The following is a 14,517-nucleotide window of genomic DNA, read 5'->3' on the forward strand; positions in this document are numbered from 1 at the left end:
TCTTTTCTCCCCGTATTGCCTTTTTAGTTAACTTTTGTTGCTCTTTAAAAGAGTCCCAATCCTCTGTCTTCCCACTCTTCTTTGCTATGTTATACTTCCTCTCCTTAATTTTTATGCTGTCCTTGACTTCCCTCGTCAGCCACAGGTGTCTCTTACTCCCCTTAGAGTCTTTCCGCCTCTTTGGGATAAATTGATCCTGCAACCTCTGCATTATTCCCAGGAATACCTGCCATTGCTGTTCTACCGTCTTCCCTGCTAGGGCCTCCTTCCAGTCAATTTTGGCCAGCTTAATTCAAATTTGATGGATGAAAGTGATGCAATGGGTTTGATTTATTGTGAAAGTCACAACCCTGTAGAGAGGACACAAAATGGCTAAAGCAATGGTAAAATGCTGCAGATATTGGAAATCTCAAATACACACTGACATTAGTAAAGATTTAGTTGTTGTTTCATTGTTTTCATTGTTACCCGAGTCAAAGTATATAAAAAAGTCTGCACCAAGATGAGTGTGCTTTCTTTCATTGGTTTAGTTTCGAGATATAGCATGGAAATAGGCTCTTCGGCTCATCGAGTCCGTGCCAACCAGTGATCACCCATACACTAGTTCTATCCTACACACTAGGGACAATTGACAGAAGCCAATTAGCCGACATCTTTTGAATGTGGAAGGAAACCTGGAGTACTGTGTGCAGTTTTGGTCTCCAAATTTGAGGAAGGATATTCTTGCTATGGAGGGCGTGCAGCGTAGGTTCACTAGGTTAATTCCCGGAATGGCGGGACTGTCGTATGTTGAAAGGCTGGAGCGATTGGGCTTGTATACACTGGAATTTAGAAGGATGAGGGGGGATCTTATTGAAACATATAAGATAATTAGGGGATTGGACACATTAGAGGCAGATAACATGTTCCCAATGTTGGGGGAGTCCAGAACAAGGGGCCACAGTTTGAGAATAAGGGGTAGGCCATTTAGAACGGAGATGAGGAAGAACTTTTTCAGTCAGAGGGTGGTGAAGGTGTGGAATTCTCTGCCTCAGAAGGCAGTGGAGGCCAGTTCGTTGGATGCTTTCAAGAGAGAGCTGGATAGAGCTCTTAAGGATAGCGGAGTGAGGGGGTATGGGGAGAAGGCAGGAACGGGGTACTGATTGAGAGTGATCAGCCATGATCGCATTGAATGGCGGTGCTGGCTCGAAGGGCTGAATGGCCTACTCCTGCACCTATTGTCTATTGTCTATTGTCTATTGTCACTCAGAGAAAACCCACGTGATCACAGGGAGAACTTGCAAACTCTGTACAGACAGCACCAGTGGTCAGGATTGAACTCAGGTCTCTGATACTGTAAGGCAGCAACTCTACTACTACGCCAATGTGCCGCACTCACTGAAGTCCATTTTGAACCTGAACACTTCCAGTTTAAGTCGAGGCAGACCAAGGGCAGGCCAATTTGTTCCATGGATGCTGGTTTTTTGGTCAAAGCCATGATGGTTGAAATCTGCTCCTTCTATAAGTCATCATCCCCAGCCGATGGAAACCCAGCAGCTGAACAATGGCAAGAAGAGCTGAGTCCTTGAGTAATGTAACCCGGGAAATGCCTGCGGCTCAGGAGGCAGAAAGGTGTTTCCACAATGCCCAGAAATATACGTGCCAACCCACAACCTGTTCATTCCTCATCCCCACTGAAAACTAGAATTTAGAAGGATGAGAGGGGATCTTATAAAAACATATAAAATTCTTAAGGGATTGGACAGGCTAGATGCAGGAAAAATGTTCCCGATGTTGGGGGAGTCCAGAACCAGGGGTCACAGTTTAAGAATAATGGGTAGGCCATATAGGACTGAGATGAAGAAAAACTTTTTCACCCAGAGAGTTGCGAATGTGTGAAATTCTTTGCCACAGAAGGTAGTGGAGGCCAATTCACTGGATGTTTTCAAGAGAGAGTTAGATTTAGCACTTGGGGCTAAAGGAATCAAGGGAAGGTAGACACAAAATGCTGGAATAACCCAGCTGGACAGGCAGCATCTTTGGAGTTATTGCCTCTGGTTTTTTATGTTCTTATAAACTGCACAAATATAAAAAATTTAAAGAACTGCAGATGTTAGCAATATCCCTGCTCCTATTTCCTTGCGTTCTCAGTGTAGAGAGACAGCAGCCCCCGAGACTCTAGTCCTTCCCCACAGAAGCTGTGCAGTGGCTGCACTGACATTCTGAGACACCAAATGCTGGAGAACTCAACGGGACAGGCAGCATCTCTGGAGAGAAGGAATGGGTGATGTTTCGGGTCGAGACCCTTCTTCAGACTGAAGAAGGGGCTCGACCCAAAACGTCACCCATTCCTTCTCTCCAGAGATGCTGCTTGTCCCGCTGAGTTACTCCAGCATTTGGTGTCTACCTTTGATGTAAACCAGCATCTGCAGTTCTTTCCTACACATAAAGAATCAAGGGATATGGGGAAAAAGGCAGGAACGGGGTACTGATTTTAGATGACCGACCATGATCATATTGAATCACAGTGGTGCTAGCTTGAAGGGCCGAATGGCCTACACCTGCACCTATTTTTTTTCTATGTTTCTAACTGCCCATCAACCGTCATCAGACACACCCTACGTCTCCCAAACATCCAACCACTGACAAATGCAGCCACTAGGGATAGAAACGCTCAGTCAAACTCTGGTGGTTGTCTGGGTAACCTGTTCATTCGTGCTTCACAGCTCATAACAGCCTCCTGCATTGTCACACAGAATCAAATCTCAGGGCTGATGCTTCACATTGTCAATACATCAACAGAATTAAAACCAAACAACACGAAGGCAAATTGTTATGATACAGAACATAATTAAAAAATTAAATAAAAAGTCAGGTACTATCGTGGAGAGAGACGGAATTATGTTTCAGATTGGTGGCATTTCCTCAGATGGATGACAGCTAGGCATTAATAGACAATAGGTGCCGGTGTAGGCCATTCGGCCCTTCGAGCCAGCACCACCATTCAATGTGATCATGGCTGATCATTCTCAATCAGTACCCCATTCCTGCCTTCTCCCCATACCCCCTGACTCCGCTATCCTTAAGAGCTCTATCTAGCTCTCTCTTGAATACATTCAGAGAATTGGCCTCCACTGCCTTCTGAGGCAGAGAATTCCACAGATTTACAACTCTCTGACTGAAAAAGTTTTTCCTCATCTCCGTTCTAAATGTCCTACCCCTTATTCTTAAACTGTGGCCCCTGGTTCTGGACTCCCCCAACATTGGGAACATGTTTCCTGCCTCTAACGTGTCCAACCCCTTAATAATCTTATATGTTTCGATAAGACCCCCTTTCATCCTTCTAAATTCCAATGTATACAAGTGTATACAATAATGGGTGAATGTGGGTTGTGATCCTCAACTTCCTGACCAACGGACCCCAATCAGTGAGGATAGAGGACAAGTCACCTTCCACGATAATCCTCAACACTGATGCTCCGCAAGGATGCGTCCTCAGCCGCCTTCTTTACTCCTTGTACACCCACGACTGTGCAGCCACGTACAAATCAAATTCCATTTACAAATCTCAGACAACACCACCATTGTGGGCTGGATATCAAACAATTATGAGACGGAGTACATGAAGCAGTTTGAGAACCTTGTGTCCTGGTGTTGAGGCAACAACCTTTCAATGTCTGCAAGACAAAAGAGATAGTGGTCGACTTCAGGAAACGTGGCAGTACACATGGCCCAGTTTGCATCGACGTTGCCAAAGTAGAGATGTTTGAAAACTTCAAATTCGTCTGAGTCAATATCTCCAACAACTTTTCCTGAACCACCCATATAGAAGCAACGACCAAGAAAGTACACCAACGCCACTACTTCCCTCGAAGGCTTAGGAAGCTTGGCATGTCCCCTGCAACTCTCACCAACCTCCACAGATGTGTCATAGAAAGCATTCTATCAGGATTCATCATAGCTTGGAAAAGCTCCATCCAAGACCGCAAGAAATTGCAGCGAATTGTGGACACAGCCCAGACCATCACACAAACCAACCTCCCTTCCATTGTTTCCATTTATACTTCACGCTGCCTCGGCAAGGCCTGCACCATCATCAAGGACGAATCGCACCCTGGCCACTCCCGTTTCTCCCTTCCCCCTTCTGGCAAAAGGTACAGAAGTGTAAAAACGCACACCTCCAGATTCAGGGACAGTTTCTTCCCAGCTGTTATCGGACAACTGAATCATCCTAGCACAACCAGAGAGCAGTCCTGAACAACTACTATATCCAAAGTGTAAGAAAATAATTTTATTCACAAAATGCTGGAGTAACTCAGCAGGTCAGGCAGCATCTCAGGAGAGAAGGAATGGGCGACGTTTCGGGTCGAGACCCTTCTTCAGACTCTGTATCCTACTGTATCCACCTCATTGGTGACCCTCGGACTTTACTGGCTTTATCTTGCACTAAACATTACTCCCTTATCAAGTATCTATACTCTGTAAGTGGCTCGATTGTAATCATGTATTGTCTATCCACTAACTGGATAGCACGCAACAAAAGCTTTTCACTGTACCTCAGTACACGTGCCAATAAACTAAACTGATAGAGGAATAGGAACCTAGGGACTGTCAGTGACAACTCCTCTTGTGCTGGTCCATTAATGCTACCTCCCCATCCTCTGCATACTCCTTTCTCCTCCCTGTGACTGGTGCTCTGTTCCTTTGTGCTGTCCCTCACCTTAGTCCTTTACCCTTGATTCCAACAATGCTAATGTGGAGGTGATGGCTGTGTGTTAATGCTCTGGTCTTGGGGTTGATGAGGATTTATTGTTTCTCCCTGCATCCTTTTGCTTGCTATAACGCTGACTTACTTCTTTCTTTAAATAGAGCCTAAAATTATTTTTCTGACAGAGATGCAAAGGTGCGGGTTGCAGGGCAGGAATTTAAAAAGCACGCATGTGTCATTTTAGACAGGTACTTAAAGCCACTTATCTCAAGCATTATACACTCAGCATCCCTCTGCTGCACTTACATAATGATCAATAACCTATCGCACTAGTGAAAAAGACAACACCAAAGGTGGTGGAAGTGTCACATCGCTACCCTGCACCTACAGTCTGCAGAACCGCTTGCTGTCACAAATGCTTCAAATTGCTGCAGAGCCTGCTGCTGGCAGAGGCACCATAGACTCAACAGTCAAAGCTTCGGATGCCTTTCATAGAAACATAGTAAATAGGTGCAGGAGTAGGCCATTCGGCCCTTTGAGCCTGCACTGCCATTCAATATGATCATGGCTGATCATCCAGCTCAGTAACCTGTACCTGCCTTCTCTCCATACCCCCTGATCCCTTTAGCCACAAGGGCCACATCTAACTCCCTCTTAAATATAGCCAATGAACTGGCCTCAACTACCTTCTGTTGCAGAGAATTCCACAGACTCACCACTCTCTGTGTGAAGAAATGTTTTCTCATCTCGGTCCTAAAAGACTTCCCCCTTATCCTTAAGCTGTGACCCCTGGTTCTGGATTTCCCCAACATCGGGAACAATCTTCCCGCATCTAGCCTCTCCAACCCCTTAAGAATTTTATATGTTTCTATAAGATCCCTATAAGATCTATAAGATCTCTGATGACATTGGTTTCAAAACCAATGTCATCAGAGAGAAGGCGACTGCTGGGTCAAGGTGTGAATACCTTGCTCCCCAAACTCTCAGATCCTTCACACGCGGTCAGGGCCTCTCCTTGCACATGCTGCCATGGAGGAGGCTGTGGTGTGGACAAGATTGTTGCCCGTCTCCTCGCGGCCTGTTCATTTGCCAAAAACGTCAAGACGCTGCAGGTTATTCACAGGGATCCACACTGAGATAAATATTAACCGCTGCCAAAAGATCATCCACTTGTCAAATGACACACTTTAATCTGCCCAGCACTCTGTTTGGTCTTCTTCCGTATGAGGATTATTGCAATGTTGCCAACTGGCACATTTCAGGTGCAGAGGTACGTGCTGTGGGTGTCTCAGAATGTGTATGAAGGAACTGCAGATGCTGGTTTAAATCGAAGATAGACACAAAATGCTGGAGTAACTCAGCAGGACAGGCAGCATCTCTGGAGAGAAGGAATGGGTGACATTTCGGGTCGAGGCCCTTCTTCAGTCCGAAGAAAGGTTCTTGACCCAAAACGCCACCCATTCCTTCTCTCCAGAGATGCTGCCTGTCCCGCTGAGTTACTCCAGCATTTGGTGTCTCAGAATGTCAGTGCAGCCACTGCACAGCTTCTGTGGGGAAGGACTACAGTCTAGGGGGCTGCTGTCTCTCTACACAGAGGACACAGGGAAATAGGGGCAGGGGTATTGCTAACATCTGCAGTTTTTTTTAAAGTTTTAATTTGTGCAGTGTATAAGAACATAAAAAAACCAGAGGCAGTAACTGGCCACTTGCCCCCTTTACTCTACCCTATCATTGAACATGATCATGGCTGACCTTTGTTAGCCTCCTCCCCTTTTTCTGTACCAGTTCCCCAGAACCCCCAATTCCATGATCTTTCAAATATTTCCCATCTTCTTAAATATACCAGACAAGTAAGATATATCTAAAGATGCGTCCTCTGCCACCCTCGGGGGCAGAGAATTTCAGAGATTCACCACTCTCTGAGAGAAGAAATTTCTATACACTTTAATTTTAAATGACCAGCCCATTGTTCTGCAGCCCTGCCTGTTTGTTCCAATAGTGGAAACATTTCAACATCATTCCTGTTAAGCCCCACTAAGATCTTGGTGGACTTTAGGAGGAGAGGAACACCCCTCTCCCCTGTCTCCATCAAGGGTGTGGATGTGCAGTTTACCAAGGAGTACCTTGGAGTTTATCTGGACAGCAAACTGGACTGGTCCAGGAATGCTGAGGCACTGTACTGTGTAAGAAGGGACAGAGCTATCTGTGCTTTCTGAGGAGGCTCTGCTCTTTCAATGTCTGCAGTAAGATGCTGCATATGTTCTACCAATCGATGGTGGACAGTGCCATCTTCTTCGCTGTCGTGTGCTGGGGCAGCAGGGCGAAGGCCGCGGACGCCAACAGGATTAACAAGCTCACCAGGAAGGCTGGCTCCATTCTGGGGGTGGGGTTGAATTCACTAGAGATGGTCTTGGAGGGGAGGATGCTCTTCAAACTGCAGAGCATCTTGGATAATACAGCCCACCCCGTCCATGGCACACTGGTCAACCTGAGAGCTCCTTCAGCAACAGACTGGTTCCACCAAGATGCAAGATTCTTTTACCCTGTGGCTATCAAACTGTACAACTCCTCCCCCTTCTGTCGTGGGGTAGACTGACTCCTCTTCCCCCTCGCCCTCCCCAATCTTTGCACATCCCAAATCCTGGGCTTTCCACTCGTCACTTTAATTTCATGTTTCATGTATCTTGTTGTGTTTTATGACTGTTGGCAGACCAATTTCCCTCCTAGGATAAATAAAGTTCTATTGTATAGTTGTATGTTTAAATAAGGTTACCCCTCATTCTTCTAAACCCCAAGGAATACGGGCCCAGTTCATCAGATTCTGAAGGCCAATCATCTGTTACTCTGAATTTCTCTTGCCTGCACCAGAACAGATGCTTAGCAGTTGTATTCCTATTATTAATCCAGAGATGCAGCTAATGATTGAAAGACATGTGTGCAAATCCCAGTATGACAGCTGAGAAACTTCGAGCATAGTCATAGGGAGTCATACAGCATAGAATCAGGCCCTTCGGCCCGACCCTTCCAGGCTGACCAAGATGCCCCATCCACACTAGTCCCAACTGCCTGCATTTGGCCCTTATCCCTCTAAACTTTTTCTGTACATGTACCTGTCCAAGTGTCTTTTCAATGTCATTATAATACTAAATAGATGCTGAATAATTTGAGCTGGTATCAGTAATTATCACTGTGCAACACTCAGATTATCATTACAAGCCCGTAAGGTTCTCTAATGTCCTTGAGGGATGAGAATCGACTATCCTTAGCCTACATGTGATGTCAGGCCCACAGTAATGGGGTTGAGGAAGAGCTAAGCATAACAATTTAGAGGCAGTTGGGGATAGATAATAAATCCGAGCTGCACTAATGATCTCCACACACCAGCAATGAAAATTGTTCAGTGAATGGTGTTGGCATTAGTTTTCTTGTCAAGTGTACCAAGATAAAGTGAAAAACTTTGTTTTGTGATCTACCCAGTTAAGTCATACCATCAGCACAACAGCAGTGCAAAAGACAAGAATAAACGTTGTGCCGAATTCAGTGTTATAGAGTCATAGAGTGATACAGTGTGAAAACAGGCCCTTCAGCCCAACATGCCCACACCGGCCAACATGTTCTAGCTACACTAGTCCCACCTGCTCGCGTTTGGTCCATATCCCTCCAAACCTGTCCTATCCATGTACCTATCTAATTGTTTCTTAAATGTTGATATAGTCCCTGCCTCAACTACCTCCTCTGGCAGCTTGTTCCATACACCCACCACCATTTGTGTGAAAAAGTTACCCCTCAGAATCCTATTAAATCTTTTCCCCTTCACCTTAAATCTATGTCCTCTGGTCCTCGATTCACCTACTCTGGGCAAGAGATTCTGTGCATCTACCCGATCTATTCCCCTGATGATTTTATACACCTCTATAAGATCACCCCTCATCCTCCTGCGATCCAAGGAATAGAGACCCAGCCTGCTCAACCTCTCCCTACAGCTCACACCCTCTAACCATGGCAACGTCCTCATAAACCTTCTCTGTACCCTTTCCAGCTTATTATTGTTATTGAGATTAAAAGAAAGGTCACACAAAAGAAGATTGTAATATACACTTTCTGCCCACCATATTCAAGGTTTAAGGGCTGGTAAAACAGGAAAGCCATGTGGAAACTCCAGCTTTGTCTTTACTTTCTCCAGGTGAACCTGGCAACGGGAAGTCTGCTCTTCTTCAGGAAATGCTTTCCAGGCTGGAGAAATACAAAGGCTCGTCAATCCAATCGGAGTCCATCCTGAACGACGTCTTCCTTTACAATGAGATAAAACATGACAGGTGAACATCTGCGTGCATAAAAGGGGAGAAGCTGATCGATCTCTGGGGCCAATATCTAGTTACGGGATTGACCGCTGAATTAAATCAAATAGTCTTTACAAAAAGCTTTGATATAATTCTGTTAACATGACCAGGAATGACTGCTTCCAGTTGTGTGTAAAAGGAAGGCAGGCACTAGCGGGGCAGAAGATAGGGAGCGGCCTTGTTGGGAGAGACTGTGGTAAAGTGCGTTATTGAGCATAAGGGATGAGGCTATGGTTGGTGAGCTTTCGTCCAGGAGGCTGAGTAGAAGGTAACGGCAAGATAAGGTAAGGCCTGGTACTCTTTTTGTGACTCTTCCATGGCCTTAGTGCAGTCGAGATGGCAGATAAGGCACTGTTAAGCTCCTCCTTCATGATATGGGAAGTCAGGAAAACCTCCAAAGATGCTGAGGGAGTGCTGCACTCTGCGAGGACAACGCTGAGGAGGGTCAAGCTGAGGGAGCAGCACACTGTGGGAGGGCAGTGCAAAGGAGTGCCGTACTGCGGGAGGATATTGCCAAGGGAGTGTTTTGCTGAGGGAAGGTCCATACATAGGGAGCTCTGCAATGTTACACAGCTACATAGATACGTAGACAATAGGTGCAGGAGTAGTCCATTCGGTCCTTCAACCCAGCACCGCCATTCAATGTGATCATGGCTGATCATCCACAATCAGTACCCCGTTCCTGCCTTCTCCCCATACCCCTTGATTCTGCTAGCCCCAAGAGCTCTTTTGAATGCATCCAGTGAATCGGCCTCCACTGCCTTCTGAGGCAGAGAATTCCACAAATTCACAACTCTCTGTGTGAAAACGTTTTTTCTCATCTTAGTTCTAAATGACCTACCCCTTATTCTTAAGGGGACAGCTCTGAGCGATCACCAAACTATTTTATTGGCAGGGCATGAGTAAGAGAGCTCTTTTTGTAAAAGACCTTTCCGCAACATAGAGTCTGCATCATGGAACCAGGCCAACTTGTCCATGTTGACCAAGTTGCTTATCTGAGCAAGTCCCATATTTCTTTAAACCTTTCTATCCATCTGCCTGTCCAATTATCTTTTAAACTTTGTCATTGTACCTGCCTCAACTACTGACTCTGGCAACTCATTCCACATACCCACTATTCTCCGTGTGAAAATGTTGTCCTCAAATCCCCTTTAATTCTTTTCCCTCTTACATTAAATCTATGCACTCTAATTTTAGACACCGCAATCTTGAGTAAAAAGACTATTCATCGTATCTGCGTCCCCCATAATTTCATATAGATCTACAGGTCGCTCCTCAAACTCCAATGCTCCAAGAGAAAAATGACCCAAATCATCCTTATAACCCAAATCCTCCAGTCCCATCCAATCCATGTGAATCTTTACTGCACCCTTTCCAGCTTAATTTAATCTTTCCTATAACTAGGTGGCCAGAGCAGCGCACAATTCTCCATGTGTCGTCTTACTAATGTCTTGTAATAATTTGTCGCCCCCAACTCTCGAAGTCATTGCTTTGACTGTCGAAGGGTAATGTGTCAAATGCCCTCTTTACCATTCTGTCCTCCAGTGTCACTACTTTCAGTGAACTGTGTACTTGTACTCCTCCATCTCTCTGTTCTGCAACACTCTCCAGGACCCCGACAATCACAGTCACTGTCCCAGTTTAACTCACACGATACACCACTTCACAATTGTCCGAGTTAAATTTCATTAGCTGATCCTTGGCCCATGTTTCCAGTTGCGTTAAATCAGTTGTAATCTAAGGTAATGTTCACTGTCCAATATGCCACCTATTTTAGTGTCAACCACAAATTCACTAGCTATGCCAATTACATTCTCATTTAAATCGTTAATATGGATGACGAACAACATCGGACCCAGCACCAATCCCTGCAGCTCACGGAAAAGCAACCACCACCTAGCCAATTTTGTACAGTTGGCATGCTCATCCTGGACCCTATGTGATCTAACCTTCCACACAAGCCTACATGCGGGACCTTGTCATAGGCCTTGCTAAAATCCATGCAGCCAACATCTACCACCCTGCCCAGTTTAGTTTATTGTCACCTGTACCGAGGTACAGTGAAGAGCTTTTGTTGCATGCTAACCAGTCGGCAGAAAGACAATACATTGATTACATTCGAGCCAGTTACACTGTATGGTTACACGATAAGGGAATAATGTTAAGTGCAAGGTAAAACCAGTAAAGTCCAATTAAAGATAGTCCGAGGGTCACCAATGAGGTAGATAGTAGCTCAGGACTGCTCTCTAGTTGTGCTAGGATGATTCAGTTGCCTGATAACACCTGGGAAGAAACTGTCTCTGAATCTGGAGGTGTACGTTTTCACACTTCTATACCTTTTGCCCGATGGGAGAGGGGAGCAGAGAGAGTGGCCAGGGTATGACTCAGCCTTGCCGAGGGTGTGAGGTATAAATGGAGTCAATGGAGGGGAGGTTGGTTTGTGTGATTGTCTGGGCTGCGTCCACAATTTACTGCCCTCATCTTTCCTGTTGATTGAGCAAAGAATATACACAGTGAATGGTTGGGTTCTGGGGAGTGTTGTAGAGCAGAGGGATCTAGGAGCGCAGCGACATAGTTCATTGAAAATGCCATCGCAGGTAGATAGGGTGGTCAAAAAGCTTTTGGAACATTGAGTATAGAAGTTGGGAGGTCATGTTGTAATTGTATAAGACGTTGGTAAGGCCGCATTTAGAGTATTGTGCTTAGTTTTAGACATCATGTTATAGGAAAGATGTTGTTAAACTGGAAAGGGTGCAGAGAAGATTTGCAAATATGTTGCCAAGCCTCGAAGGCCTGAGCTATAGGGAGAGGTTGAGCAGGCTAGTACTCTATTCCTTGGAGCACAGGAGGATGAGGGGTGGGTGATCTTATGGAGGTGTATAAAATCATGAGAGGAATAGATCGGGTACACCCACAGAGTCTCTTGCCCAGCGTAGAGGAATCGAGAACCAGAATACATAGGTTTAAGGTGAGGAGAGGAAAGATGTAATAGGAATCTGTGGGGTAACTTTTACACACAAAGGGTGGTAGGTGTATTGAACAAGCTGCCAGAGGAAATAGGGGAGGCAGGTACTATCGCAACGTTTAAGAAGCATTTGCATGGATAGGACAGTTTTAGAAGGACATGGGTCAAACGCTGGCAGGTGGGACTAGTGTGGATGGAACATGTTGGCCGGTGTGGGCACGTTGGGACAAAGGGCCTGTTTCCACACTGTAAGACTATGACTCTATGACTCTATAAGATAGAATGTTTTTTTTTTGAGGAAGTCATGCGGGTCTGTATTCTTTGGAGTTCAGAAGATTGAAGGGTGACTTAATTCAAGCATATAATCTTTGCAGGGTGCTTGACAGGATAGATGTTGAGACATGTTCATGGGGAGGAGAGTCACAAACAAGGAGACAGGGTTACAAAATAAGGACATTTAAAAAAAAAAAAAAATTGCATAATAATTTCTTCTGTCAGAGGATAGTGAATGTCTGCATTTCTCTATCTATAAGAGGATGGCAGAGGCATTAGATATATTTAAAATGGAGGTAGATAAATATTTGAAAGATAGAGGAACGTTGTTTATGGGGAACTGGCTAATAAGAGTAGTTGAGTAGATCCCCCTTGAATGGTGGGGCAGGGCTTGAGGGATCTGGCGGCCGACTCTCGCTCCTATGTTCTTGTAGTCTCGTGTAGTCCTGAGGGTGTGAAAAATGATCCAGATCTGTGTATTTTTCCTTTCATGTTTGCAGGGAGGAAGAAGTTCTGTTTTAGTGATTGCTGCTTTCCATGTGCTTTCTTTCACAGCCTGGTGCCGGGACTCACCCAGATGATGGAGGGCTTCAACAGGGAAACAGACAAGGGCGCACCCTGCACTGACAGAGGTACGAGATCTCACAGTGGTAAAAGTAGTGGTGGGCGTGCAAGGCAGCAAGCGCTTGTCAGAATCATGACCATAGCTGTCACTGTTCTTGGAACATTACCGGGTAGATTCACTGACTCATGATAGACACAAAATGCAGGAGCAACTCAGCGGGACTGGCAGCATCTCTGGAGAGAAGAAATGGGTGACGTTTTGGGTCGAAACCCTTGTTCACCAGCGTGATTAGATCGCCAGTGATGGCTGGCCATCTGTTATGTAGTATCATCAGTATTCACCAACACACCTAATCACTATTGCTGGTCCTTCATATTCGATGGAGTCCGTTTATTCCATTTCATGATATTCCATTGCGTGATTCATCTGTTTAGATGAGTTCACCTTCTCCAGTGCTATTTTTTTACTGATATTTGGCTTCTCCATTTCCTCATTTTAACTGGGCCCTTGATTCTCTAATGTAGTTCGCAATCTCCCAGCATATTTGTTCTTCTAATTCCCATTGACTATTTGGGGGCCTATAGTACACTCCCAATACGGTGATCATCCTTGTTTTATTTCTGAAATCCACATCAAGAACCAGGAGACACAGGTTCATGGTGATGGGGGGAAACTTTGTTAGGAACCAGAACCAGAGGAACTGGAAGATCAGGCCTGATAGTGATGAACAGAGTTGCCGGCAGAAGGGGCTAGATTGCTCCTACTTCTTATGTTTTCTAAAGTAACAACACTTCCAACTACACCACCTTGGAAAGAAATTGCACAGATTAACTAGAGAGGGAAGTAAAAGAGGTAGAAAAGTCGAATTATTGATCATGGAGAATGTCACGGTGACGCTCAGAGAGGAACCACTGGAGTGTTTGTCCTCTGAAGCAATATTAGTAAACGCAAAAATAAGAAAGATGCAATCACTCAGATGGGACTATACTCTCAGCCTCCCATGAGCTAGCGGGGGATAGAGGAACAGATATGTAAACAAATTATGGAAAGATGTTTGCCGATGACATTAAGATAGCGAAGATGGTTACCAAAGGTTAAAGCAGGATCTCGATCAGTTGGGCAAGTGGGCAATGGTTAATGGAGTCTAATGTAGATAAATGTGAGGCGTTGCATTTTGGGCAGTCTAACTAGGGCAGGACCTTCACAATAAATGGCAAGGCTCTTGGTAGTGTTGTAGTAGAGGGATCCAGGAGTGCAGGTACATAGTTCCTTGAAATTGTCTTCACAGGTAGATAAAGTGGCAAAAAAAGGCTTTCAGCACATTGGCCTTCATCAGTCAGGGTACTGAGCATAGAAGTGTGTAGCAAGGAACTGCAGATGCTGGTTTATACCGAAGATAGATACAGAGTGCTGGGGTAATTCAGCATGTCAGGCAGCATTTCCAAAGAAAAGAGATGGATGATGTTTCAGGTTGGAACCCTTGTTCAGACACTTTCAGATTCAACTATTCTACCTGTTTTACCTCCCTCTCCATCAGGTCTGAAGAAGGGTTCCGACCTGAAACTATGTAAAACCAACTGAGTTGTCCTAATGGGTGACTTTAACTTCCCCAGTATTGACTGGAACTTCCTTGTGCAAGAAGCTTAAACTTTTCTAATCAGGACTTGTTAGATGTATCCAATTGGTT

At 45.1% G+C, this 14,517-nt stretch overlaps 1 protein-coding gene across 1 annotated transcript in view; it reads left to right on the forward strand.

Annotated features, from left to right (window-relative positions):
* The window catches only part of LOC144593835 (dynein axonemal heavy chain 6-like), a 317,525-nt gene that overhangs the window by 202,508 nt on the left and 100,500 nt on the right, over positions 1-14,517 (forward strand). The window contains exons 45-46 of the mRNA XM_078399952.1: positions 8,871-9,003; positions 12,821-12,897. Coding sequence (XP_078256078.1) covers positions 8,871-9,003; positions 12,821-12,897 — 210 coding nt within the window. The remainder of the gene's footprint in view (positions 1-8,870; positions 9,004-12,820; positions 12,898-14,517) is intronic.

This window comes from Rhinoraja longicauda, chromosome 5 (genome assembly GCF_053455715.1).
Source record: "Rhinoraja longicauda isolate Sanriku21f chromosome 5, sRhiLon1.1, whole genome shotgun sequence".
NCBI lineage: Eukaryota > Metazoa > Chordata > Chondrichthyes > Rajiformes > Arhynchobatidae > Rhinoraja > Rhinoraja longicauda.